Source organism: Megalops cyprinoides, chromosome 6 (assembly GCF_013368585.1).
Source record: "Megalops cyprinoides isolate fMegCyp1 chromosome 6, fMegCyp1.pri, whole genome shotgun sequence".
In the NCBI taxonomy this organism is placed as follows: domain Eukaryota; kingdom Metazoa; phylum Chordata; class Actinopteri; order Elopiformes; family Megalopidae; genus Megalops; species Megalops cyprinoides.
The window spans coordinates 25585333-25609970 of NC_050588.1; the positions used below are offsets into that span (position 1 = coordinate 25585333).

Below are 24638 nucleotides of genomic sequence, written 5' to 3' on the forward strand. Positions count from 1 at the left end.
ACAGCAAGCTTAGGAAACACTGTGCAGATGTCCTGTTGTAGAGAGCAGGAAGTACAAAATGCACTGTATATATCAAACATAAACCACACATTGGAGACGTTTTCCATGCAAAAAATTACCTTTAGGGGTCAACCTGGGAGGAGAACTAAATGCACGCCCACCTCCTTTTCTTTTCAAATCTTGCTGCATTCAATGTATTACTGTATCTCTGTTTGGGAATCAAATTTTCCTCCTCCAGTACAAAGTAAATTTCTTCAGGATTTGACAGAGGAACGGATTTGGGATATAAGTCCCATCCGTCATGTCTTACTGTGGCAGGGCTTTATCTTGGGAAATTACCAACATCAGTCAGCTCCCGTGAATGAACGTGGTGAGAACCTTGCCACTTCCGTTCGCACAAAATTATATCCTTGTCCCTTCAGTCCCCAGTTCACATCCATTACACTGCGGGCTACTCGTTTAGGATCACAGACTAATGTGATCTTGGTCCGGGGTGAGCCGATCTCCCCTGTGGCTCCGGACTTCAAAGGGACATGAGAAAAAATCACCCCACTGCTGGTTTTACAAAATGGAGCAAATCATACTTTTAGGAGTTTGTGCATTAAACATGATATATTTAAACATTTAAGGAGCACTTTGTTGACATCCACTGCGGGTCTAGGGCCTTATCTGTTTCCTATGGCACTGTAACTCTTCAGCTGATAGGATGGAATTATGGTACAATATTTTGGAGACAACCCATTTTGCCCAGTCGAAATGTGTGAGTACATGAGCATCCCTTTTTTATTCCCCTCAAAATGTTGTGTTTGATTAGCATATACATGATTAAATATAAATGGTACAGCGCAGATATTTGTGTTTTGGACATCATCGGTCAGAAGGCTGTAAGGATGAGGAAAAACTTACCTGGAGCAAGGTGTATTGCCTCTGTGAATACCCAGCTTTATCATATGGATGGACAATGTGCAATATTTATGTGCAGTAGTACATTGTGTTACTGTTTTAACCCCCTTCACAGAATGCTATGTAAATTACTATTGTATAATCATCACCAAGAAAATGTGCAGTTTGTCACATTCTCTAAACATTTTGAAACAAGCAAAGCCAGACAGCAAAGTGCAGGATCACCAGTAAAAAGTGTTACTGCCCCATGAGGTCACATTGGTCGACGTTAACTGAAAAGATGTGTCAATAAGTCGCCTTTAGAGACGTGTCACATTCGGGCGCTGGTCATTCGGGGTCACTATCGGTCATCAAGAGCACTCACCCGTCCGCTGCGGATGAGAGTCGCGGAGTCCCCAGTTCATTTATGGAGCTTCACTTCATCCATCTTCATCTCCACGCCATTGCTGCTCCCTGTCTTATGCCCCTCCTTCCATCTTCCTCTCCCTCCCTCAGCCCCTTCCACCTGCTACCCGCACAGGCTGCTAAAATATTAATGGTGTTGTAATTGAACTGTTCAGTTGCTGGCATGCATGCGAAAAAGGAGTGAAATTGAGCCAAATCTCAATTAGACAAGCTTATTATTTAATATTGCTCTGACTTCCTAATCTCATTAAGGAAGCTTGTTTCTGTTTTGCTGCATCTGCAGAAGTTTTAATAATAAATGAATTGCACTCACGAGCGTGGAGCAGAATCTACAGGCCTTTTCAGATCTTGTTTGTGCTGTGAAGACCTCTGTTAGCCGCGGGTCAAACTGGAACCAATGTCAAATTAAGGAGCAATGTAATGGCATATTTTAGCAGAGTCAATTAACTGCATGGTGCAGTACATTTCAACAAGTCACACAGGGGTCTAGATCATAACAGAGAAAGCAGTATTACAAAAGACAAATCTGCAGGCACAGAAGACCTGCTTGTAATGGATGGAAAAGTAAATTATAATGAAATGGAATTAGTGGAAGAACCAAAATGCCTGGAAAATTCAGCAGTCATTATACAAGTGGACCAATTTTTTATTAATATTAATGAGTTCTGCTGCTGTTTTAATGATGCTCTCTAATACTGTAGAAACTGGGACTATCGCAGTTATTATCTGGAGGGGAAGCAGAGAGTGGCGTTCTTGTCTTCCAGTGTCGGCTGTTTGGTGCACAGAATATTCTAATCCATCATGACAAGGCGGGATGTACTTAAGCCTATTACAGGCTTGCAGATAAAATACAGCACACCATACGGCCTGTAAGACTTCAGAGCTCTACAAGTGAAAGAAGAAATTAGACTAAATGTGAACCTCATGGCATGGTCAAAGAGCTGCAGTATACACTGTACATGACTGAGATAGAAATATTTGGAATGATGTTTTTTTCATCTTCACTGGTGATGCTCAATTGCAAGATGCAAATAAAAATTCAAATTGATGTTAACTACTAAGGTGGGAAGAATACAGGCTCTGTGAGTGATAGTGGTGATATGGCTGTCTTTGGCAGGACTTTCAGCGGTTTGTAACACGGGATGGGACTGAAATGCAATAGAAAGCCAACAGAATGATGACTGATGTGTTGAACGTACATTTAGCAATTTAGCGGCAATACTTCTCCTTCAGCTTGGAATGGGCGATTTTGGTGCAGCAGAGAGCTGCTCATTTATTATCTAACAGTTTGCTCCATAAATGTGGCATATCTCATTTAAATCAACAGCACCTACAGCAGGATGAGCCAATGGGACCTTGCTTTTATTTGACCGCCTCAATGGGAGTGCGTGCCGGCATTGCAGTGCACTTAGCGATTTTGCACATCGCCTTTGTTCAGGATGTTAAATGATTTTTCCAGGCGAGGTCGATTAATGAAGGACAGTGAGAGCGAGCTGGGATAGTGTCGCACAGTGAAGCATGGCCCCGGGTTTTCGGTTTCTGGATTTTTCCCTGTCCTCCGCTGACCTCATGGCTTTTTCTCTCCTCTGTCTGAATTGTAGCTGAGGGAGGTCAGAGAACAGAGGTGCGGGCTTTCTTTCCTCAGTGAGCAGCTTTTAACCTCCTGGCACCTTCATTAGTTCCAGGCTGGAGATACTGACGTTGAGGGGCAGGATTAACAGCTGCCTGCAGTCTTGCTGAAGGTGTGCTTCGGAAGTATTACATGTGTAGAGGGAATGGATCTCAACATCACAGAGGCCACTCGGCCGTATTTGTAATGCATTTTCTCAAGACAGATGGGCAATTTTCAAAGGTATATCACTGAACATTCAGCAACAATGGAGATACAAATGAAATCAGATGGCGAGGGTTGTGTGAATGGATTGTAATCCCTCTAAGTGGTGTTAGGCTGATAAAGCTATGGGTCGACACATTTTGGAAACCAGGATGCATTGTCTTTTGAGGGCTGTAAAAGCCCCCCTCTTAAAAATGTAAACCTTCCTACAAAAAAAGCAATCCAATTAGTTCAGCAGCCTGCCTTGTGATTTTAATCTGGAAAGTGATTTTGGATAGCACTACAGGAATCACCAGCTGTGGGAAACCACAATGCAGGAGCTTTGGGTGAACACAAACAGCCAAGGTGCCTGAGGCTTTTTTTTCTGCAGTGATGTGCGGATCATAATATGCTCATTCTATCTGGGAGTTGTAACAAAAGCCATTGACTTTGTGCCGTCATTAAAATGGAAGGTACTGTGTGCGCTTTATGTTCCGTTTTCCAGGACTGACATCTAAGAGGTCATTGTAGAGGTCAGACGACCCAACACTGAGTCACTAAGCCAGAGTTAATACCATTACCACAAGACGTGGGAAGTGGTCTGCTTTGAAAAGTGTCCATTTTGAAAATAGAAGCCCACAAAGAAATTAATTAAATTGGCTGTTTAACTGTCTCGTCAATTATTCAATTATGTGTCGTGAACTGGCGTTTGACCTCTGTATTTCCTATTAGATTAGCGAGCTGAAGGAGGAGATTAAGGAAGCAAACACAAGTTGGTCTCCTTGAAAACACAGGAGTTAAAAGCCAGCTGCTCCTGCAAAAAGCAGGCCCATTGGAGCAGAGCTATCTCTGATGGCAGGTCTGTCCTGCTGAAATAAAGAGCTTAGCAGTCAGAGATTCCCCTCTTCCAGCACAAATCCTTTTTTGGCTTTAATTAGCAGTGCAGACAACATGGCAAGGGGACACCAGTTTAGACGTAGTTGCTCGGCTTTTGTTAAAAGGCAGATGTTTAATTTTCCCTGGTACTTTATTATATATTGAGTTTTTAAGACATCCACATATTGCTTTGACAATCAATCAATTGTGCTGAGGAAGTGATGTATGGGTGGAGGGGCAAGGGGGGGGGGGGGGAAGGGGGGTAAGGGGTTGGTGTTGTTACTGGAAATCTGTAGTGTCCAGGAATTATGATTCATGATGTTTCACTGACCTGACCTGAATTTACATAAGTAATATACATTGGGATTCACCAGAGCCCCCAATATTTAAAGGGCAATCCATATGGCAAAAAGGGTCACTCATGCATGAACTTAGGGGCACCCATTGCAGCGCTCCATTTTGCAAATTAGTGCAGAAATGAGGCTGACCTAACAAGCTGGGTCACTGCCAGCATAAGAGAAGCTAATGAATGGGCACAGAGGAGATTCCAAAACATTGGATTGTGGGTAGTACTCTGCATGTGGACAGTATGTATATTCCAGAAGACTTGTTTGCATCCCCCCTTTCTGTTCTAGTGAATCAAGCTTTTTGGGCACCACTATTCAATTTTTTTTTTTTTTGGAGTCGGTGGCTGCTTTTTGGTTCAGGTGGCTTACTATTCGGACCGTGTTGACTTGCATTTTGAAGCTAGGGCTGGGGATATATTTGAATCCAGTAATTACCCTCATAATTAGCACTATCTGTATTTCCATTAGAACAGTCATAGCGTAGGTATATAAAGCAACATACAGGCCTTCAACCTCCTATTCCTGTTCTAGCTATGAATTCTGATGATTGAACTAAATCCAAGACAATATGGCAATTGGTTAATAATAATAAAAAAGAGCAAGATGGTTCCATGCAAAACAGCAGTTTATTTGGCTGGCATTCTCATATGTTCTCATAATGAGGAATTTATTCATATCGTTGCTGGCTGCTGCAACAGATGCTGTGCATTAATAAAACCGCCAGTGGTCCCACCTCTTTTTTAATCTCATAATGTTGTGCATATTAATATACTTTCTGTCACATACGCCAGCAAACAAACAAAAAAAAGGATTCCGGGCTCTCGGGAGCGTGTGCTGTAGAGCTTCGGTATGTAGATCACTGGCACAGACTGATTTTGAACAAAACTTATTGAAAGGGGGAGTCCCTTCTGAAGAGTGTGACTGCTGTGAAAGAAGACAGAGCTCTCAGCCACCAGGGGTTTGTGCATGATTCACTCTCAGAATGTGGGTGCATTGATGCCGCTCCGCCTTCGTGCTTGCACTTGCAGGTCCTGTGTCTTTGCACACCGTCTGAGATGAACTGAGGGCCCGGAGGGAGCAGCACTGCGGTTCGGTCTCGAGACTCCCAAGTTCTCCGTCAGCTGTTAGCGATGAGGTTGCCGCTGGACGCTGGCGTGGCTGTCCTTTTGGGCGTGGTTTCTAGCATCAGCATCTTTCACTTTGCCTGTGCCCTTGACATCCCTCTGGAGGGTAAGTGCTTTCACCTTGCACCTGAGACTTGTTCTCCAATTTACTTTCTATTGTATTTTTTTATTTCCCAATATTGATTTTTGCTCTGCTCATATGTCTGCATTAGTGAAGGTCTGTCCCCTTCAAAGAATAGCATTGTTTCTAAGGAGCTATGTGGGCTAAAGTGAGGCCTTTGCCTGGTAGAAAGGTGTACTGTATTATGTCTTGAACAAGAGGGCCTTCACCAGACCTCTTTACCTGCAAACCCTGAAATGTTCCAGTCAAGGGATGTTGCAGTGGAAAAACCATCTAGACAAATGAATTTAAGTGTTGCTGAATTCTCAGCACCCACACAATTGCCATAGTTCATTGTATAATTGCATATGTATCAACAGTAGTCTCTGTGTCCAAACAAAGCTGAAATCATTAATGAAGAGCTGCCACAGTTTTGCTAATATTGAAAGCAGATATTCAGCAAACACAGATGTTGGAGTTGTAATGCATACATTATGGTTTCCTTGGCAACCTGACTCAAGGTTTCTTTGTGTATAAATTATTCAGACATCTGACTTTTAGACCTTATACTAAAGAAATGTTGGGAAATGTTTGGAAGATATACCAATTTATGATATGTGTGCACTCATTAGGATATATTAATGCAAAATACATGGTCATATTTTGCAAACAAATAAAATGTGTTTCATTTACTAACAAAATATGCTTAAAACCAGTCAATGTTGTTTTTTTTTCTCTTGCTGCCATGGATTGTCTAGTTTTAGATCACGTAAACAGTAAGTCTGTCATATTATGTCGCTTACACAATCACTCCATCATAATTCTTCATCTTTGTGTATGCATGTTAGCTTGTGCGAGTATGTGTGTCCCTGTGTCCTTGTTTCCCTGTTTCCCTGTCCCTGTGCGTATGCATATATGCACAAACCCTAATGCTGTATGGAGGGTGGGTGAACTGTAATCCAGCTTATCTCTCAGTGTTTTCCCTGTTGTTCTCGTGCAGTTGAGCAGCTGCCCACCATCACTGCGCAGTCTCCCAGCTCTCTGATCGCATTCCCTTTTGACGAGAGCTTCTCCATGAAATGTGAGGCCAAAGGCAACCCTGAGCCAAAGTGAGTGAGACACCGACAGGGGAGGCTGCTGCTGAGAGATCTGAGCTCAACACTCAAACTTATGTTTCACAGCTTGCATTTTAGCTTTAGGAGGAAAAGTGCTACTTCATTGATGTCATCTGAGCAACTTGCTGGCACCTTACAAATGCAAGGGTGCCTAATAGCGGTGAGATGAGGAAGCAGCGGCCAACCTACCCACGCCTATCCCTGGTGGTTTGAAGCCAATTCTTTTGCCACTGTTCCAGTAATTGTTGGCAAATGACACAGCTGGTTTCAACCCTGGGCCACAGGGCTCAGCCTAGGCTCAAAGCAAATGCCTGACCAGCTGAGCCGCTCGGGACCTCCCATACATTTACATTTTAACATTACCATGTGCTTCTATCCATGGTTTATTACATTTCGAGCAATCATCCATTTATACAGCTATACACATTTGTTAAAACAATTCAAAATATATGCCATGCTCAAGGGTATTAGTAGCAGTGCATGCCCAGTGCTGATGTAGTGTTGATGTTGTGATTTTGTTTGGCCAACAATGAATACTTCTGAAAGGGTGGTGTACTTATAATTACTGTTGTTTGTGTGGGTGAGACAGTGTTGGTACATGTTTGAATTCTTACAGAACAACGTATATATTAATTAAAAGACCTTAATGTTTGGATTATGTTTGGATTGGATTATGTATGGATAGATGTATATTGTGACACTTTGAGTATGATGGATGTCTTCGTTTGGTAGATACCGATGGACAAAAAATGGCCATGAGTTTGACCCATACCAGGATGCCAGACTGATAAAAGACGGAAACTCTGGGACATTTGTGATCCCAAATAAAGGAAACCTCATTCAGTACCAGGGAAAGTACCGCTGTTACGCCTTCAATGAACTGGGAACAGCCATATCTGAGGAGATTGAATTCATTGTGCCCCGTGAGTAACACGTCTCTCAGTGGCTGAGATATTTATTAGAGTTCTTTCAAATTGATACAGGAGCTGAACTCCAGTGTATTTGCGCTCTGTAGTGAATGTTGTATTAGCGAAGCAGAATGATATTGAAACCCCAGAGCACTCTTCTCCTTCACTTCCATCACATTTGTACCTGGAGACTGTAGAACAGAAATAGACCGATGCAGACTTTCCATCACCTCCCTGGATATATTTTTCATTTCGTCTCAATGCATACTACATAAATCATCAAAGGAAAACCCAGACCAGGGCAGCTGAGCAACACTGGAAAAACTTTGGCTTTTGAACTTTGGGTTCAAATTATTCAGTGCTGTGTATGTAATGCAACTTAAATTAATAATAAGAATAATGATGATGGCAATAAAAACAATCTGTTCCTCCAGTCCCTGTTATTCCTTCCATTCCTAGTTGTAAAACGGTCATACAATGCTGTGTTTACATTACATTACCGGTGTTAATGGAAAACACTTAATATAGTGATCAGAACCAGCATTGGATGGCTGCCATCCACAGGGGATACATGGAATTACATGTGTACTGACAACCTGTCATTCCAATCAAAGACAACAATATTTTTTTGTCTCTGCTGTTGTTCGGTTAGTTGTTCCGAAGTTCCCAAAGGAGAAGATTGATCCGATTGTAGTGGAGGAAGGTCAGTCATTCATTCTGGAATGCAACCCCCCCAAAGGTATACCTCCACTCCAGATCTACTGGATGACCTTAGGTGAGTGAATAAGCACTCAGCACTGCTTATGTGGATGTTATTCAGTGAGTTTACAGTGTGTGAGGAGTACCACTGATATGATGGAGAGGTATTGTTTGAGACCCAGGGTTCAGTCTTCTTTTCAATGAATTCTCCATCTTCCTACACATACACACAGACACAGAAATGCATACTCTGTCTGGTTTTATTGTCTTAAGTACCAGCATATAAGTGACTTGTACCACTGTGTACAATCTCAATAAGGACAGCTCATTTCCCAGCACATTCAAACTATGAGCATGCTTTTGAAATTGCTAGTGGCTATTGTGTGTGGAACAGGAGAGCTTTTGTATCCATGCATTATACTAAAAATAATAAAAAGGAAGCAGGTCTGAGGGTTATTTTGAAATGTTACTTAATGCTGACAAATAGCGCTGAAGAACAGTGAATGAGTACTGGAAAAATAAAATGCTAAATAATACCAAAAAAACATAATATGTTTAGAAAGGATACTATTATGTATGGAAATACAGTATTTAAATCAGACTGAAAGTGTATTTAATATAATATTATATTATATTATATAGGCATAACATATGTACTTAGCAGATGCCCAGTAACCCACAGTGCTTACTGTATTTCACTAGTATATTTCGTATTTCCTGTTTCACTACACGTCTTTTCTCATCCATCCACTCCCTGTTTTCGTTCCAGGTCTCCAGCACATTGAACAGGATGAGAGAGTGTCAATGGGCCTCAATGGAAACCTCTACTTTTCCAACGCGCAGCTGAAGGACAGCCGCACAGACTACTGCTGCTACGCTGCCTTCCCCAGGATACGAACCATCGTACAGAAAACCGCTATGTCCGTAATCGTCCGAAGCAGTAAGTGGCACCCCAGACCACCCCCAGCCCAGACAGCTGGGATGCACACCATGGAGATGCACGTTCACACCAGCGAGATGAACGTTGTGGGAATTGTTATCATCTTTCACTGTCCACATCTTTATGCCTCTGTTTTGTGTTTGTCATGAAACGATGCGGGTGGATTGGTTTTTAGATCACAACTGTCATTGGATTCTGTGTCTTCATGTGTTCTCCATCTTTGCATTTCAGCCAAGTCTATTAGTGACTCTGAGTCCGATAGCGATGATGGTGGTGAGTCGCATTTCATAATACTGTAACCTCCACAGCACCACTTCCTCTAGTTAGTGAAAGTAGATCTGTTTTGACATATGTTCTAAACGATTTACATTTTTTTTTCAACCTGCACATATGGTGTTTGGAAATATATCTACAATTTGCATATGCTCATTACCCTCAAAATGACCTACAGTATACATATTGTCAACAGTATCGCAACATCCTTTAATGTGAGCTGCAAGTATATTTATCATTGATTCATGTTTTTTCTTAATAATTCATAAATCATTTGCTCCTAGATAAGGATAAATATTCAAAGATGTGTCTTAAATGTAAAATTTGTCATTCATCATGCCATTCAACTGGTTCTCTCAAGTCTTTCAAGCATTAAAAACTATGAATCTGTAAGGCAAAACATTAATTGCTAACATTTCTGTCTGTCATAAAGCAAACAAAATCCTTGAGAGAAAACCCAGTCTTCTGATGCCGCCTCGTGGCCAGACAGAGATAAGTCTAGTGCACGGGGACAAGCTGGAGCTAGAATGCATTGCAGAGGGATTGTGAGTAGTGTCGTCTGTTCTTCCAGATAAGACTGCTTCTTTTCAAGTTTTTTCATTATAATATGTGATTGCTTTGACCCACACTGACCTCTTTCTCCATATTTTCTGAAGTCCAACTCCGAGCATTGAATGGATTAAAATTGGAGAGAGGCTGACTGACCGAGCAAGTGTGGATAACCATGGAAAACTCCTGACAATACCCGGGGTCCACGGGGACGATGAGGGCAAATACATGTGCAAGGCCAAGAACCCCCACGGTGAAGCTGTCCACTACTTTCATGTGACAGTTGAAGGTGAATAACTAAATTCAGTGTTCTTAGTTATTTAGACAGTCTAGTTTTTTATCCCCACATTCACACATTTACATCAGGTATTTCTGTTTTCATCAAGTAAATGTTTATATGTGAGGAACACAATATAATAATATATATAATTTACAGCAAGCACAGTGCAACAGTGTGGATGAAAGAGCTGAGAAAATTACATTGTAGCTCATTTGAAGTATTGCACTTTCACTACAATTAAAATGTGATGGATGTCACAGGGACTCCTTTGGTATTATGCACTAAGATGTTCAATATTATTCCTTTGTACATTAAACATAATGCACTAGCAATACATCTAACCACAAATGGTTTCAAAAGATTACTGCCGGATTACATTGTGTGAGCACCACCTAGTGTTTAGTTATTGTCATTGTCCTTTAGTCTCCTCTGAAAAACGGCGCAGATGTGGGGAGTTAGGTGGGCAGAGATACCAAGCAATAAGTAGTAATTAGAGAACAGTGTTAGTAGCTGCGACCGAAATCACTGACTACCTGAAACCAGTATTCAGCTAAAATCGGTTTGTAAGGTACACACAGAGCTGGTGAAATCTATAATTGTGGTCTTTTTTTCTAAAAAAAAAGAGTGTGTTCAATGCTAGATTACATTACTTGTGTAATTACTCTTCTTTTGCTTTCTTTCTTCAGCGCCTCCCAGGTGGTTGTCTGAGCCAGAGGACCAGTTGGCTACAATTGGCTCGGATGTGTACATTAAGTGCATGGTCTCAGGTTTACCTCAGCCCACCATCACGTGGACAGTGAATGGACAGCTTCTCAAGGGTGTGTCAAGGATGCATGTTCCTCTCAATGCTACATTTACTTTATCAGTGCGCACTTTTGGTTCACTGTCTGCATTACTAATACCCCTTCACTGTGATTCAGTGCAAAGTTAACTGATTTAAATGATTTTTTTTTCAGATGCCCCAGCATCCAACAGAAAAGTGCTTGAAGACACCATTTTTCTGCACAACGTCAAAGCTAATGACAGTGCAGTGTATCAGTGTGAAGCATCCAACAGGCATGGCACCCTCCTGGCCAATGCCAATATCATGGTCATGAGTAAGGATAATACCTGTTCCTCTATACTCATTTTACTGTTATGCCACTGTTTATGTTTCTGATTCTGTAAGGATCTGGTTGTACTGATATATACAGTGAATCATGTTTTCACATGTAGACATAAGCAGGTTGTGGGTTCAGATCTAGGGGTGGGGGTAGAGGTGGTGATTTTTTCCCACTTCTAAACCCAAAGAGAAGGATATCTGCTAGCGACATAGGTAACGTACTACAATAAAACTGTAATAATAATGTACGTATTTGGGGAATGCAAGTGTGCAAGAGTGCAATCCAAGTTTGGATCCAAGTTTCCTCAGATATGGCTGTTCCTTTCAAGAAGCAAATGTGTCAGTTATCAAAACCTCATGGCTAGTTTTTTTTTTGTTCTTATTTATAATATGATAAAACCATGACAGAGAATAACAAAGCAGACATGTCAGTGAATGATGGGAAGCACCTGTTTCTTATTGTATCTAAATGATAGTTAAACTCAGGCACTATGTGTTGCTTCTGTGGGAGGTGTGATGTCAAGGTTTAGAGTGAACACTGCCCTCTGCTCACTGAGGTGGGGAGGAGCGAGGTGGCAGGGGAACAGCACGTCCCCACACAGCCTTGTAACACTCCCAGTGGATTCCGTATCCCTCCGCCGGCAATGATGCTCTTTTATATGCTAACGGTTTCTCACTTTTAAACCAAGACGCTGCAAGCAAAATATGCCCTACGCTGATATGTAGTAATATACTCTCCTTCATAACGGTGTGGGAATGTGATTGAAAGGTCTCCTGTTCATTAGCCCTTATAGGAAGAATAGACTACCCGCGCCGTTTCTCAGGACATCTGTAAATCCCCTGTGTGACTCACTCAGCAGCCGTTTGTCCGAGGCAGCTGCTGCAGGTTCAAGAAAGCTCTGCAATGCAGAGCCTCTGGTGACAAGCGATCACGATGTGCTTATAATGATTTCTCCAGTGCCACTCTTCCACCCATGCCATTCATATTGGGCCCACCTATGAAATTAAAATTAAAGATACCATGTATCCATTTTTTCATGTGCAGAGCCTCTGTTCCACACAATTAAGCAAATTTCATTTTGAGAAACGTGTTTGAATTACCCAGGAGTCATGTCAGAACTGTCGGAATATTATTGACACACTTTGATGTGACATTGCTGGTATGAGTCAAAATAACCCAATCCCCCTTCCCCCTTTTTAACCAAGTGAAAATTAGATTTTTGCCCAACATTTTGTTAGTATTTCTCCCAAATGTGAATGCCCATTGGCATTTGCGTGTCATGTGAACATGCTATGGTCTTTGAAGCAAAATCAAGCCACTTGCTAAAATCAACCAGCAATAAGTGCACACATGCAACTGGAAAAAAGAGAAGTCTTCTCTACCGACTGCACCCTTCACTCACTTAGCAGTTGCCTTGTTAATTAACTGGAACAATGCTTTTGCTGAGCCTCTGTAAGTGGCGGATGGTGTTCATGAAAAAAAAACATCTGACAAAAATCTGGCATATGCATGTCTAACACTTCGACTGACCTCTGTCTATCCGCACAGACCTCCCCCCTATGATCCTGACAGAAGATTATCAGGAGTATGCAGCGGTGCAGGGGAAGAGTGTTGTCATGCACTGCAAGGTCTTCAGCTCTCCGCCCTCCACCATCTCCTGGTGAGCGATCCCTCCCACCCTCCTCTGCCACACAGAAGCCCAGCCAGCCCTGTGGAGAATAGACCTGTGTTACACAGGACCAGATGGTCATCAAATTTGGTCATGGAACAGTGCTATTGACAAAGTTTTTAACCTGTCAGAATAAGTGGGTAACGTGTAGTCTGTGAGCTATGGATTCCTTGCAGGATAAAGCTGTTTGCCAAACAGGTTTTGAAAGGATTCCTTTTCTGCTCCCAGCTGAGTGACACAATGAGTAACAGCTCTGCAGTCTGAACATTTAAAGATCAGCAGCCATTAAAGGAGAGCTGTGGTACAAAATTAAAATTCAATATGTTTTATGATATGTATTGAGTACTTACATGCGCAGTTGAGCATTCTGAAGTCGGTGTCTGTAAGTGATCTGACAGCAAACTGTAGAATAAAGCAAAAGAAAAATGTAATGAGAAGCTCTGGATGGTAGTGTTTTTGACTGGAGGTGACTTGGTTCTAGGCATACACAGTATAGCTCAATCATACGCATAAATACTTAGGATACATATGAAATGTATCCTATCCTTTAATAGACTTTTCAGAGGACAACAGAGATTTTTAAATTCATTTTACAGCAGTTTCATTTGAAATATTAATTGTTTTGAGCCACATATGGTTTGCACATCTGAGATGTGCATTGAAATGGGATTTTGGTAAAAAGCAACATAAATATGAATTTATGCCTAGATAAGAAGGACAATCAGAAAAAAATCCCATTCAAACTCTACGAAGGACCATTTTCTTCTTTCATGAAACATCATGAATAACCATGGGATGTGCATGCTGCATGGCCTCTTGTTCAGCATTTATAAAGTAAATAGAGAAATTTGAGAATGAATGCACACATTATTATGTAGGTAAGTCACAGCCTTCATATCCCATAGGACCAAGGATGACACTACAAATTCTGTAGAGGGCCCCAGAGTCACTGTTCATGAGAATGGCTCATTGGAGATCCACAGTGTTGAAAAGGAGGACATGGGACAATATTCTTGTTTCGCTACGAACACTGAAGGCAAATTTGCCATCACTGCCATCTTGGATATAAAAGGTAAAAATAAATAGATCACGCTGAGTTATTTTTTAAAAGTATAGTCATGTTGAATGGTAATGTTAAGAAAAAAATGTTGTTAACACAGCTGACTTGTTGGCCCTGTCTCAGATCCTACACGAATAGTGGAGCCACCTCAAGACCTGCGCATTTTGAGAGGCACCACCGCCCAGTTTTCATGCCAGGCTGAATACGACAGGTCCTTTCGAGGTGACCTTGAAATACTGTGGCAGAAAGATGACGCAGAGATAGTTTTCAACCACACTGAGAATGCTGGGTAAGGTGCACCATTCATCACGGCACTGTAGTTTCAATCCCACTGGGATTATGCCATGATCTCTGGGATTCTGCCCCGAGCGATCATTGCGTGCATTTATCTCCGTATGGGTAGGTACCTTGTGGAGGACGGGATTTTGCAGATCATCAACGTGAGCCATAAAGACCAGGGCAAGTACGTGTGCATAGCCAGAACCCCACTGGATGAGGACACAGCCTCTGCACAGCTCATTGTGCTTGGTAAGTAACATGTGCAGCACATACATAACATCTGTGCAACATCAACGAGCTATGCAAGGGGAATCAATGCTCAGGCATCATTAGATCTGATCTATACTAGACCATTCAATACATCAGAGGACTGCTCTCCTCACTGTTCATTACATTGGCCTTCTGCAAAACAGTACACTTTTCGACCCCCAAGAGATCTGCATTACACATCAGTGTACAGGTAACCAGCGATAACGTAGCGCAACACAACCTACCATAGCACAACAAAACAACAGTACATCAGGTCCACATCATTGTATTCAGCGCATCAGATAATGGCTTCTTCCTTTGCTGTTCAACCCCCTGGGTAATCTACAGAACACGTTACTGCAGCGATCACTAGGGATCTACACAATGCTATACCGTGTATTACCGTAGGGATATTGACACATCAGCAGATCAGATCTGCACTACAACATACAATGCTCTGAACCAAACTTGGCTCATGTCTGTAAACATGTAAGAGCTGTCATCCCAGAGTTTAAACTGTGTTCATGTCTATACCTCCACGGATTTGCCTTCACTGTATGGTGATAGAAACCATGGGTGAGCATGGAGGTATTCAGTCACAACTGGCTGTCTGGATTTCACCTGCAGTAGAGGTGTCACATTGTTATGTGTTGTTGTTATGTTGGGTCAGATGTCCCCGATGCCCCAGAGGACGTGACGCTGTTCGAGCATAAGAACAGGAGCGTGAAACTGAAATGGATCCCTGGGGATGACCACAACAGCCCCACAAATGGTAATGAGACCTCTCCGCTGACCTTGCTGAGAACAGGCCCAGGACAGCATGTAGAGCGGCAAAAACTCCTGTTTTAAGGTCTATGAAAGACTAGCAACAGTGATACAAATAGTATTGACATTTCATTTGTGTTTGATAGTGCGGTTTAATGTGGGCAAACAATTCCATAATTTCTATTTGTCAGTTTTGTTTGACATTGTCAGTCCTTCCAAGCACCTTTTTTGTGTATTGCTTCCTACACTTTTTACAGATGACCTGTAAGAACCTGTCCTGGCCCACAATAAGACGGCCTTGCAAGGTTGTCTGGTGGACATTGATCTGTGGCTTTTGTTTGAACAGAGTTCATTATCGAATATGAGGAGAACCAGTGGGAGCCGGGGCGGTGGAAAGAACTGCTGAGGGTTCCAGGAAACCATGCCTGGGCGCTCCTCAAATTGCATGGCCATGTCAACTACCAATTCCATGTGTCTGCTGTCAATGCCATTGGGAAAGGAGCACCCAGTGAGCCGACAGAAAGATACAGGACTCCTCCCACAGGTCTGGAACATGCCCTGGTCATCACTTACAAACTGTCTGTATGCTGCTATTTCTCTCTGTCTCCCTGTATAGCCCAGCATGATTTGGCTTTGAATTGCATTCAGAGATTTGTGTTTTTACTTCATGAGATGGCTCAAAGTTGCCTGCTGCAGAAGGTACCTGTATATTACAGTTAATATTGTATTTGCTTATTTGTTGTTTGTATTCTGTAATGTTACTTCTAATGCTCTGAAAGTCACTCTGGGTAATGGTATCTGGTAAATGGATGTATGAATGGGTAAATGAATTAATGAACAAACAAATGAATAATCCCGTATACTATCAGCAGTGTCATTGATGCCCGTTGCAATTTAAACTTCATATCCTAAAGGGTCATTTAGATCTGTCTTTGTAGGGCCCACGTATCAAAGGACATTTTTTTCACAAATAGATCCAATACTAACAAAACCCATATTTCTTTGCTTTTATAGCTCCAGACAAGAACCCTGAAAATATAAAAATTGAAGGTCATTTGCCCCATGAAATGGATATTATCTGGGAGGTAAGAAACACTGCATGGTCTTTCAAACTGACTTTAGCTGACCACAACTGCCAAAATGACCCAGTTTAGTGTAGAAGTGAGAGAAATTCTATTTTTAAAGGTAAATGTCTGTTGATTTGTTTAATTGTGTCTTGGATGCAAAAAGTTCAAAGTCTAGATAGCCTCACTCCTGGTCCTTTATATTTCTGAATTTAACTTGTATTGATGTGCCTAAGAAGTGGAATTACTTTGAAACCCATCCATTGTAGAACTGAATAAAATGAGGAATGACAGGCAATAAAAAGCAAGTTTTACATGGATTCATTTCCATATTATTGTAAAAAATAGGCCAATTATTCTCGATCTTCTGTTGTAAGGAGATGGGCCAGAGGCCAGGAGTTTTGATAGGTCTCTCATTGTTAATGTTTTGCCTGTATGGATAATTGTCTTTTATTGTCCAAAGTTACTCTGTTGCAAGAATGTCTCATCGCTGTATTCTGTTACTTGGTAACAGAATAGCTCAGTGCCAATTACACTTCCTGGATAAAGAGAACACGAGGGTTTTTTTTTCCCAGTTTTTGCTATCAATCTTAATTCCCACCTTTTATTTTTTTCTACCTTTTTAATTTGACAAACCAATATGTGAACATGATAGACACCTAATTAGCTTTTTGGTGCTGTATCTAAGGATGCAAAACATAATACACAGGGAATATGTGAACTGCACCAAATCTACCCTCTTTTGCAGGTGATATTTTTTAAATGAGGGCTAAACTTAGGTGTCTAAAAATTGTGAAAACAAAAATTGTGAACACATTTTTCATTTGTTTATTGTTTGTTCTCTTACTGGCTTATTCATTGATCAATGGAATGTCATAAATTCCCTTAGCCACTGCTTCCCATCGAGCACAATGGCCCTGGTTTGGAGTACAAGGTGAGCTACAGACGCCTGGGTGTAGACGAGGACTGGAAAGAGCAAGTGGTCAAAAGGCATTCCTTCATTGTGAAGAACACCCCCACCTTCGTCCCTTATGAGATAAAGATCCAGTCTCACAATCACCAGGGTTGGGGACCGAAGCCCAAAGTGGTGACAGGCTACTCAGGGGAGGACTGTAAGTACCAGAGCCTGCATGTCGTTCCTATAGGAATACTATGCCGATGGGTCACAGTATCCTCTGTACTGCAGAGCGCTAAACACTTTCATTTAGCTTTACTGAATTTAGTTTAATTATGTAATGTTTCAAGGGAAGGATGAGCGCAGACACATGCATGCACATGCACCTGGACATGCACAAACACTGGTATACGCACACACACACACACACGTTTCAGTTCACTTTTTAATGCTCTGGTTTACTGCCTTTTGTCAAGCTGTTTGAAAGAAAACTGCGCAATGAACTTGTGTCTGTTTATCATTCCCCACTAATGTTACTCACAATCTACAGTTGGTTGTGTTCTGTACCTCTCACAGTCATCATGCACAGGGTAGAACTCTATATGTAAAGAACTGGGAATTTACAACCTGAACCAAAAGCTCCCATCTGTCACGGAGTGTTTACTATGTAATAATGTTCCCTGTCCCCGCTCACTTCACTTTTGTCACCATACAAGCCAAGCACAGAAATGCGTGGCCTCAATTGGCCTTAGACCAACAGCGAACCAATCGCCGAGGGCACTCTTTTTCAAGAACAGCAGCAGCCGTTTCATAATATTGGTCGTTTGGCTTTACTGGGGTTATCTGACACAGTGGAGCTTTATTCTTGAGGGATTCTGAACATCCATAGATTGACACAGATTGCCTGACACAAATTCCCTGACATGACTGATGCATTGTGTTGCAATTCTCCCGTTCTAAACTACGTTCTTGCTCTCAGTTTTCTTTTGGAGTTGCCCGCAAGGTGTTATCTCAGGTTATTGCCTCTCCTTTTCCTGTAGGAATGTTTCCGATAGATAGTGTTTCCTCCTCCTCATCCGACGCAGCTTGCTTGTTAAATGCATTGTTTAATCTCCTTCTGCTATAGCAGTGTGTTTGTTAGAGCAGTACTCCTTGTGTCCTCCGCTTAGATGTGATACGGCTCTGCTTTTGAACTGCATTTCAAAGGTGTCTGCTTTTTTGTAGCTCGTGTGTGTAGTGAGACTCCAGATACACTGGTGAAGCATATACTGAGTATACTGAAGTCTCTTTAGTCATCTCAGAACAAGCAAGCTTTAGCATGCTTTTGTTGTGTCCTACTTGCTATATGCACATCGTAGAATTAAACACAGGAACATACATTTCTTTGGGTACACAATACTGGGAATGAATGCCAGTGCATGTTTTCTCTATACTGTTAAATTCATTACCCTTGAATATTAAAATTGAATCTTCAGACTTGATTGATTGTGATGTGAGTGCATTTTGCTCCTGCAGTTCCTGCTGCAGCCCCAGATGATGTAGCTGTGGAGGTGCTGAACAGCTCCTTGATCAAGGTCAGCTGGACGCGTGTTCACAAGGACAAGCTGCACGGGCACTTGGGAGGATACAGGGTAATGCAGTACTTCAGTCCAGTGCTTTTTCTACACTGGCAGAAAAGGAGACACCCTGTCCTTGTTCTTCATTGTGTCTCCTGCCTCCCTTCGGTTCTCAAAGGGATCCTTTGCTCTCTGTTTCTGTCTCTGTGTTAGTGCCCGATGCGTCTGTTGATCATGCATGATGGTTTCACAGCATTTCTTAGATGTTTTCTGTTAAAGTTACCGCGCCAGTAAAACCTCATAGCAACATTGTGAGGATGTTTCGTGTCTTACTGCATGCCCTTCCCGATTCAGGTCAACTGGTGGAGGCTACGAAGCCTGTTGAACTCGGAGAACGTCCATGGGGAAAAGCAGTCACTAACATTTCCTGGGGACAGGAATCATGGGATGGTCCCAGGCCTGAAGCCTTTCTCTGAGTACAGCCTGACTGTCATGGCTTTTAATGGGAGGGGGAACGGTCCCGGTAGCCACCCTGTCACCTTCAGGACTCCAGAGGGAGGTAGGAGAGCAGGAGGCTTTGAGGACACAAAGACATACTGAACAGCTTAATTACACCAAATGCCCAACCAGTGTATGTTGTAACCCTTGTAACCTATTAACCACGTTCCATCTGTTGGCAGTTCCTGAGAAAAACCCTATTCTGAGGGCCACCAATGCCCAGAAGGATTCCATCACACTGGTCTGGGCACCTCCTCTGGAAGCCAACGGCATCCACACAGGGTACCTCCTACAGTACCAGCTGAGTATGTGCAGCCCCCAGCCCATTTCAGCCCTGCTTTGAGTGATTACACATTTCTTTAACATTCACAGAAACCCAGCCTCAGGGGCTGTTGTCAGCCATGCCTGGATCTCACTAGGCGATACCATTGTACCACGGCACACTGCGGAGCACTCTGCGCCAAACGCAGAGATCAACGGCTTCAAGCCAGCAGCTGATTTTCAACAGTTACAGTGCACTACAGTCAAAAATGGCAGCATAACATGTGGCACAAGAGAGCAACAGCATGTAATCAGCACCAAGCCTTGGACTAGGAGGGCATGAGCCCTGCACACAGTAGGAAAGCAGTATCTTAGACAGCTGGAAGAGTTGGCTGGTACCCATTGTGGCTGCTGCTGGTGGCTTTGCAGTTCCAAGCGCACCGAGTGCCACAGAGAAAACATGATGCTGTGGCAATGACAATGGGCTTTCAGCACACTGAGTATCCTTATCTACATAAAGTAGCAGCAGCAATAATGACTCAGTATAGGACATAACAGCCAATGAAATCTCTGTCAATGTCTCCATACTGCCAGAGGCCTCTACAGGGACCAGATCATGTTGACCTCATGCCTAATTACTCATTAGCTCAACAGACACTCTGTCACAGACAAGTTCCTGTCAATTATTTAGATGAATATGCTAATCTCAGCGTGTGAAATGACGTCATTGACATCTTTGATCCTGCTGTCGCACACAAGGGTGTGGTGTCAAACTACATTCTATGAGATAAGCCATTGTCTTTGTCCAATCGTTGTGAAGTGTTTGAAGTGTGGTTTTTGAAGTCCCCTTGAAGGAAGTCATGTGTGAAATGTTGAAGATAATGCAGGCAGCTGTCAGTGTGGCACCGGCATCACCAGAGGAATTGAACGCAGCTGTGCAGCTGTTCACAAGATAAACCCAGCTCCAGAAAAGGGCTTGCAAAGTTAATATTTCACAAATTTCACATAACCCTACTGTAACATTGAAGGCTTGTTTCATCGCAAGGGAGTTAAGTCAGCAAGGTGATGCTGGCAGAATGTGTGTACTATTTGAGTGATTTTAACCTCTCCTTGCTAATCACTGCTAAGTCTGGGTCATACTTTCTTACTGACATTGGAACAATGTGCGTATTATCCCTCCATTTAGCTTAGCTCATTCATTTCCCGGCGCTGCGGTATAACCGTGGTGTGGAGCGTATAATAATAGCATATATTTTCATGCACAGTCAATGACACTGCGGACGTAGGAGAGATGCACACTGTGAACATCACCAGTCCCAACACAAGCAGATGGGTGCTGGAGAGCCTGGAGCCTCTCAGCAGGTACAAGTTCTACCTGCGATCCTGCACCAGAGTGGGCTGCGGTCCCCCAGTTAGTGAGGAGGGCTCCACCGTTCTGGAAGCACGTAAGTGACAGGGGATATGATGGCTTTTGGAACGCAGGAGAGGGCGTACATCGGGGAGGGAGTGTGGGGGGTGGGGGGGGGTGGGGGGGGCAGTCTGGGGGCGGGGTGGCCCAGAAAAAAACAGGGAACGTACGTGAGGGTTCCTATCCTGCCAAGCTTTTGATATTTCTGTCCAAGCATTGCTTTATGGCTAGGAACCATCATAAGGGTGTGTGACTGGGCTTCATTTATCATTGTCAGGAAAGAACAAGTGCCTATTGATTTGAAAGTGAAAACCAGCCACAAAGCAATTGGTTGGAGAAGCAAAAAAAGACCTCTCGGTCAAGGAAACCACACATTTTAATTTATTTATTTATAAATGAAGAAATAGTAAAATAAAATTTGCATACAGTGTACATTTTGAATATATTAAATGTCAGAAATGTTGATGCTATTCTTTTCAAATGTGTAATTTTATACTACTTCAAGGAAGATACGTACAGAAGAAATATATCATAACACATTTTGAAGATGAAACCATAAATTGTTCTAACTGGAAAACGGAAATTCAATGTATTCATTCTGAATATCACAATTTCAAATGGATTTTTTATATGAGCACATTGCTGCTCAAACAAAATCAACCTCATCGATACTAGAATTTCATATGTCTGTGCATTTTAAATTGTCAAAATAATTAATGAAAAAATTCCTTTTAGGAGTTTAAAAACCTTGTTGCTTCAGGCACATATGAGACAGCCCAGTACCACAAATGCCATATATCTGGCTGACAGTAATCTAGTTCTGTTATTCTATAATATTTTGTGCTTGATTTCATACAGTACCGCATTCATACCAAATCTATACATTTCATAAGCAGTGTTGATATGCCATGATATATAAGCAATTCAGAAATTACCTCGCATGTTCTGTGTTTTCATCCTCTTTGTTATCTGCTCTTGATGGTTTTGGCTGAGTGCTTAGTGTGACTTGGAAAGCAAAATGTGACTCTGGCAAGAGACAGAGGAATGGTAGTGAGCCCTGCCTTTCTGACTGTCTCCTTGGTGATGCATCACGTTTGCTCTTCTCTCTTTCTGAAGATGTCTCTTCTTCTACAGCTGTGGCACCTACTGTCGACCTCAGTATGTAGATACCTCTTTCTCTGGAAATAGAATGAAACAGTCACAATGTCTAACATTTGCTAACTATAATTTCACTAATTATCTCCTCAGGCATTGTGAAAGTACAAAAAACAAAAAATCAAATCCATGATTAATTTTCCAAACTTTTCACATCTGATGTGAAATAAAGTTTACACTATAAAAAACAACCTTTGCTTTGTAAAAACTCATGTTTGAGTTTTGAGTATGCCTGCTGGAGGAATTATTCCAAAATGAATTTTAGTAGACATAGCTTAGTCATAGTTTGTAAATTCCTTGGAAGTACCTTGTCCTTGGCTCTAGCACCCAGTCAGAACTCTTTGTGGTGCAGTAACTATTGCATTAGATTGCTCAGTAGTTCAGTAGATTAGATGATTCATTTATTACTAACATTTATAAGTGAAGTGTTCCCTGCTGTTTTGCAAACCTATAAATGTATGTATGTGTTGAAACTTAATTGAGTTAAACCACTATTAATAGAATTAGAATTACAATTGAAACCTGCCTCATTATCACTCCTAATGAATGCAGATGAGATCTTGGATAAAAGTAATGGAATGCTATTTGTTACTGATCACTGTACTGTACAGTTGCCCATTGGGTCTCATTTGATTTGTGCCTGTGGTTATAAACTAGTGAACGTCTAGAGGATGTGCTACAGGCTGTGTAGCGCTACATGTCTACATTTAACAGAATAGGAGCAGAGGTGTGTGCTGTTCTGCTGGAGTGATTAGCAACCTGCTGATGGCTCCATGAGGGATGAGTTCAACAAGCGGAAAGTACACTATGTTATCTGGGGAAAAGGACAGACCCAATGTAGATCTCTGAAATCCTCGGGCAGGCAGACTTCTACTACATAACGTGATCTGAGGGTGAATTCAATTTTTTTTCCCCATAGACACAATGGTATGATTGGTGGTTGTATTTCTGACCATGGATTAGAAATCAAACATTTGACAAAAAGTTTTATAAACACTTTAGTGGAAAAAATATAGGCTTTATAGGCTTTAGTGGAAAAAAGCAAAGTTTTCGGTCACCTTTTCAGATCTTTTGTTTACGTGCTCATGGGCAAATACATATTTATACAAAAAAACATTCAGTGCCATTAAAATTAACTGTATTGATTGCTTCAATGGGTCTGCAATTGCCTTTGCTGGCTGCTGTGCTCCCTTGCCCTCAGCAGTGAAAAGCTCTTCACCAAATCATTATCTGACATGAATACCGACTATTTGTAAAAGACATCTTCAGTAATAAATCCAGAATAAAAAGGTAGATATAATCAGTGGTTTTCATGTACTTTTAGTCATTTTTATAGAACATTGAGGCAGATGAAAGTTAAATAAACACATACAGTACCAGTCAAAAGTTTGGACACACATACTCATAGAAGGGTTTTTTACTATCTTCCACATTTTAAAATAATAGTAAAGACATCAAAACTATGAAATAACACAAATGTAATTATGCAGTTACCAAAAATGTGTTCAACAAATCAAAGCTGTCTTATATTTTAGATTCTTCAAAGTAGCCAAAATATATATATATATATATATTTTTTGGAAACAAATTCATACTTAGGCATCATATATTTGTGTAAGAAACAAATTTCAAGCGTTTAAGCATAAGATTAAAATGTTTTTATATGCATATTTCCCATTATCTCAATCAAGTGTGTCCATACTTTTGACTGGTACTGTCCTTCGTCACTGGAAACTATTGATTTCTCCCTCAATAGTAGTCACTGATGAGGAAAAAACAAAAGGGATTAAATTTAACATTCAGTGTGTTATTCATGAAGTCTGTCAGAGAAACATCTGTCTCATCATTGTTAATTTATCTTGGTAGTGCCAGTTGGATATACTTTTTGAAGCCTTTAGTGTTTCTCTCTGAGTATTTCTGAATAACCTAATTCTTCTCATGTGTGTGTTGTTTTAGTAATTATACAGGCTTTTTCTTCCCATTTGATAATGATGTGAAGTAGACTACTAACACTGAGTGCTAGTGAATGCTAGTTTATGCTTACTTGTCCAAGTAGTTAGATTTTTCATGCACATACTAAAAACGTAAACCCTAATCCCTCTCTGAAATCAAATAATCTCAAGGTCTCTCTTCCTTTTCAGGGCAGTCCTCCACACAGCCCTCTCCAAGTACCCCCATATCTCCTGTGGCCAATGCCACACTTTCTTCTTTAGGTATAATGTTACATCTAGATGTAGTAATTGTCACTTTATAGTGCTGTATATTAAGTTAAACAGAAAAAGTGACCATATTTGCATGCCTGGGGGATTTCAGTCACCCTCCCTTATGAGCTAACTCTTTTTGC

General features: G+C 41.5%; 1 protein-coding gene across 9 annotated transcripts in view; it reads left to right on the top strand.

Moving 5' to 3' along the window:
• chl1b (cell adhesion molecule L1-like b) overlaps positions 1–24638 on the top strand; it is a 66335-nt gene that overhangs the window by 35194 nt on the left and 6503 nt on the right. For 3 of the 9 annotated variants that reach the window (XM_036530536.1, XM_036530535.1, XM_036530542.1), the window contains exons 2-26: positions 5373–5574; positions 6327–6344; positions 6569–6677; positions 7416–7606; positions 8244–8366; positions 9060–9230; positions 9462–9503; positions 9937–10048; positions 10160–10341; positions 11019–11150; positions 11289–11429; positions 12984–13095; positions 14010–14176; positions 14288–14453; positions 14568–14692; positions 15363–15464; positions 15804–16001; positions 16472–16542; positions 17411–17633; positions 18932–19047; positions 19327–19531; positions 19653–19775; positions 20997–21176; positions 22256–22297; positions 24436–24507. In XM_036530536.1, coding sequence (XP_036386429.1) covers positions 5475–5574; positions 6327–6344; positions 6569–6677; positions 7416–7606; positions 8244–8366; positions 9060–9230; positions 9462–9503; positions 9937–10048; positions 10160–10341; positions 11019–11150; positions 11289–11429; positions 12984–13095; positions 14010–14176; positions 14288–14453; positions 14568–14692; positions 15363–15464; positions 15804–16001; positions 16472–16542; positions 17411–17633; positions 18932–19047; positions 19327–19531; positions 19653–19775; positions 20997–21176; positions 22256–22297; positions 24436–24507 — 3223 coding nt within the window. In that variant the 5' untranslated portion in view covers positions 5373–5474. The remainder of the gene's footprint in view (positions 1–5372; positions 5575–6326; positions 6345–6568; positions 6678–7415; positions 7607–8243; positions 8367–9059; positions 9231–9461; positions 9504–9936; positions 10049–10159; positions 10342–11018; positions 11151–11288; positions 11430–12983; positions 13096–14009; positions 14177–14287; positions 14454–14567; positions 14693–15362; positions 15465–15803; positions 16002–16471; positions 16543–17410; positions 17634–18931; positions 19048–19326; positions 19532–19652; positions 19776–20996; positions 21177–22255; positions 22298–24435; positions 24508–24638) is intronic. The other 6 variants (XM_036530541.1, XM_036530543.1, XM_036530537.1 and 3 more) reach the window with 5 other exon arrangements.